The sequence below is a fragment of the Apis dorsata genome, unplaced genomic scaffold, assembly GCF_000469605.1.
Source record: "Apis dorsata unplaced genomic scaffold, Apis dorsata 1.3 scaffold_631, whole genome shotgun sequence".
Lineage (NCBI taxonomy): Eukaryota > Metazoa > Arthropoda > Insecta > Hymenoptera > Apidae > Apis > Apis dorsata.
The window spans coordinates 200,493-204,928 of NW_006263826.1; the positions used below are offsets into that span (position 1 = coordinate 200,493).

General features: G+C 43.0%; 1 protein-coding gene across 7 annotated transcripts in view; it reads right to left on the reverse strand.

The window, feature by feature from the left end:
* The window catches only part of LOC102679921 (putative inorganic phosphate cotransporter), a 19,219-nt gene that overhangs the window by 8,066 nt on the left and 6,717 nt on the right, over positions 1-4,436 (reverse strand). For 2 of the 7 annotated variants that reach the window (XR_004151317.1, XM_031513304.1), the window contains exon 1: positions 474-1,110. The exons of 2 other annotated variants lie outside the window; for them this stretch is intronic. Coding sequence is in view for 2 of the 5 variants with exons in the window: in XM_031513304.1 (XP_031369164.1) it covers positions 474-585 (112 nt within the window). In the remaining 3 variants the exon portion in view is untranslated. 3 more of the 7 variants (XM_006621352.1, XM_031513305.1, XM_006621355.2) reach the window with 3 other exon arrangements.

Here is a 4,436-nt window from a genome sequence, read left to right on the forward strand (position 1 = left end):
ATTATTACAACATAACGCATACAGCACAAGATATATATATATACACACACANCACACACACACAACGTTGTTTCAAGCCGTTTGTGTCTCTATGCTGATAATTTTTTAATCATGAAACCACGGTCGAGTCGAATTAGGAATAGAGCAGTTTTCGTTTCTTTTCTTTCTTTTTTTACCATTCGAGTTTTAAATTTGACGCGTCAACACATACGCGTAGTATACGTATACATATATATAAAGAAGAGTAAAGGAAGAAAGGGAAAGGAAGAGAACATACCTCAGCGTAAATGAGGAAGAGAGCGAAGAATGACGGCGGGAGCACGTGGTTCGACGCGTGGTTTATAGGATACATCAAGTTTCGTAAACTAGTTTCGATCTATGACAGAGATACGACCTCGAGAATGAAGATAAGCAGAAACTCGGACAGAAAGTTGCGGAATTTCGAGGTCAAAGATTGCGCGAGGTTGACGTACTTTTACGTATTCGCGCAGGTGACTCCTCTTCCTCCAGGCCAGGTTGTTCCCACACAAGCACGTGGCCATTTCGTCCTCTGTTCTCTCCATGAGGTCTGCCGTTGCCGTTCATTGCACGCTTGACACGCGCTCTACGCACACGCGACACGATACGGAAACGATATATCCGTTAGTTCGTTCGTGAATCGTTCGTGAATCCCGAGTACGAACGCTAAAGAAGATGATAGAAGCAAATACCAAGTTTCTGCAATTTCCGATTGGAGGATCCCCTGCTTCGAATAGGTTGTCGCGAAGCGAGAGAAGACACTGTGTATAAGTATATACTTGCGTGCCGCTTTCAACACAGAGATATAGAGTGGTTCGCTATGTTCTTCTTATTGGTAGTTGGGGAAAATCAACACTGTTGCGCGCAATCTTTCGGCAAACACCAGGCTCTTAGTTTGCACGATGACGACGACAAAGAAGACGACGGCGACAAAGATGATACCGCGATGATTCTACCAAAATACTTGTCCGGGCGTTACCCAACACTCACTGTGCGACAATAATATCGGTTTCTCGTCGCTATGAATCGGTTGACGGTTTCGTGGTACACCGATAACGATGATTAACAACGATCCCGTGATCAGAAGCGAGCACGCACCTGCCTCTTTCTCTTTTTCTCCTTCATGCTAGTTCGGTCGGTGTGAAGCCGGGAACCATGGAACCCAACGGGGAATGGCGGGGAGCGGTGAGACGAAGCGAATCGTCCGAGCAATTAGGTCTTTTCGACCAATCGTCGCGCGAGCATTGTCAATCCCTTCCTCCCGTTGGACGCACCAGCGCCATCTGACGTTCACAACTCGATTCCACCAATCGGAGAATTGCGCGCGAACGCACCTTCCTCTTCGCGCTGTAATTTCGAATCGCATCGTCGACAATTTTGCGATCGATTCCCCCCTCGCGACGAACGTCTCCCGAGAATATTTGTTCGAATTCCGTTCTGTTTTGCAAGGGTCCTTTACTTTTCCGACTTACGATATTCGCAATGTGTTTTCTTTTTTAAGTATAAATAAATATTTTATATATATATATATATATATATATTGGTCGAGACAAAATATTTTCGTCCTCAAGTATCTACGTAAGAAAATTACGTAATCGGAAAAAATTGTCGGCAAAATTATCGCTTTATTCGCCGCCTACGTACGATATGATTGCCATTGGTTATCTTAGCGATCAACGAGATATCATAATCTTCACGTAACCCTTGGAATTTCTTATCTTTCTGATCATGATGATATTTGAAAATGCTGTAATCGTGATCACGTCATGCACTGGATTATTACTATTAACGAGGATCTGTTGCTCAAGATCGAAAAAATATTATCATCTCTTTTTCTCTTTTTTTTTTTCGCTATCAGTCCAATGAATTTTCTGTGTATCATGATGAAACTTGAGAAGTTACGGTGAGTCATAATATCGTTAAGACGCTCGTATCCCATTTATTTAACAAAACATTGATTCGACGATTAACAACAAGGTCACGCCGATATTTCATTTACGAACGTAATTTGATGAAACGTTGCAAGCTTGTCGATGACTTTCACGTTTCGTGTCGAATGAAGTGTCACGTCATAGATTCCCCGAAATCGAACGAAGCGATATATTTACTTACGCTAGGGATATTTGAACATTTAAAAATTTGTATTAACCGCGTCATTGCGAGTTGCGAAAATAAAAGATACGCGATGGGTTATTGATAGCATCGTGGATATCGCGTGCCAAAAATCTATTGCATTACGAGCACGTGCGATAAGTGCGTGCGAAACACGCGTATCGAGTAGTATCGACTATTCGACACTCGAGTATTTCCCCGTCGTTTGTCCAACGATCGAACGAATTCGATTTTTGGACGTAATTATTACATCGACGATCATCGAAATAGAGAATCATGATTTTCGAGAAACACGTAACACGTTTCCATTTTTTATCGTATCGTTACGTAACGATTAGTACGATTTGAATTCAATAACGCGTCGATAAGGAAGAATCGACGCGTCTATTACCAACTATTGGACGAAACGGAAGTTCGTTTCGGACGAACGTCGGTCGGTAATAAAAACATAATTTTTTTTCGATCGACCAAGATATCTACGCTCGATAATTAAGAAAACAAATCAATCATGTATCGGATATAATTTTTTTCAAATTTTTGAATCGTTTCGATGGATAAACGATAGATAAAAATGATCGTTGACTCGATATAAAATAATTTCTTCCTCGGTATAAGCAAACTCGATGCAGTCGTTTATCTCGATATCAGGTATGCACCCGTGTGTGTCAACAGGAAACGCTTCGGCCCCTAAACGCGTTATTCACTTAGTAAAGTGGAAAATAACGTCCGCCTCGAGCGGAGAACGAAATAACGTGCACGCGCGAACGTAACTGCGCCGGAAGCTTTCGACGAAGCTCGAAATTGAAAGTAATGCGTCCGCTTTAGGGAAATAATCAAGGAAATGATTTCGTTTCGGAATACGAGTGTAAATCCTTCCTTCCTTCCTTCAATCCCCAATCTGCGATTTTCGCGATTTCGTTTTTCATCGTTCTATCGAACCAAATTTACGAAATAGGTCGAGATTCAAATATCTATACGATATATATAGTTGATATTTGCAATTGGAAATCGCACATGATCATACACACCTGTTTCCATCGACACGAGGGAAACAGAGAATTTTGATTCGCGCTATCAAGGATCGATCATACGACGATTATTGGAATTCCGCGCCGATTCCTCGCTCTACCGATCAATTGTTTCCGCCTGGTTGCCCCTTTGCTATTGGTTACACTTTTGTTATTCGTTCGCTAGTTCGCTCGGAGAAAACACGATTACGGAGGAGAGCGCGGGTAATGTTTTATTCACAAGAACTAGACATGGGAGCGACCGCGTTGTTGAAGCGAATAAATGCCTGTTCCTTCTTCGTCGAGTGTTATCGAATCGAAAAGATAATCGATTACCGCTCGGTTACCGACAGATCATTAGTCCCGAGATTATTTTAAACATTATTCGAGGATTAGAAATCGGAAAAGCACGGAAAGTGGAAAGTTGAACGAAAGCGGCGGTTCCATTCCAGCGAAGGCAAAATTGATCGGGAAAGTTTTTTCGCATATTTTTCGCCAAACACCTACGCTCGCTTGTTATGGTTATAACAATTTTCAAACCGGATCGAACGAGTTATCTATCGGTGCCCGTCCATTCCGGTTTTCCTCGTGTCCTACATCGTTTCGAGGCTCGCGACTCGTCGCGCGCATTTTCGCAACTGCAAGAGCGAGGGGTGAGGGCGAGTAGAATAGATCATCGACTCGATAGGAAGACTATTTATCTATCGTTCGCGAATCCACTTGATTCGCCTTTGTTTCGAAATTCGATGTCCACTTTTAGATAATTGTTCCATCGTTGCTCGCACGTGCGACGATTAGAAAAGAAACGAGACCACGCCGCGTGCGACTATCGTCGAGACGTATCGTAGAAACAAGAACGGATAAGATATCTCGGATCCTTGTAATTGAAAAATAAGAAAGAAGTCGCGATAATTGGTAAATACGCGAATACGTGATCACGTTCCAAAGTCCATTCGAAAGATTCGAAAGATGGAGAGGAAGAAAAAGAAGAAAATCCGGAAAAAAGAGAATGAAACGCGTCATACCGGGGGGTTTTTTCCTCGATCGATCCCCGCGATTCGAAAATATCGGCCTTGATCGCATCTGGACCGTGTGCGATATCCTTGGAACACGGTCGAGTCGTTACCGCGGTAACGAGCATAGCTCTGCACCGCTCGTTCGATCGAACGTAATCCGCCTTTGTGTATCGCGTCGAGGATTAACGCGAAAAACGATAAAACCACGGTCGCGTATCTTTTTCTTGGAAAGGAAAATTTATTTCGAGCGACACAATAGCGCGACTCCCCCTCCCCCCTTGCC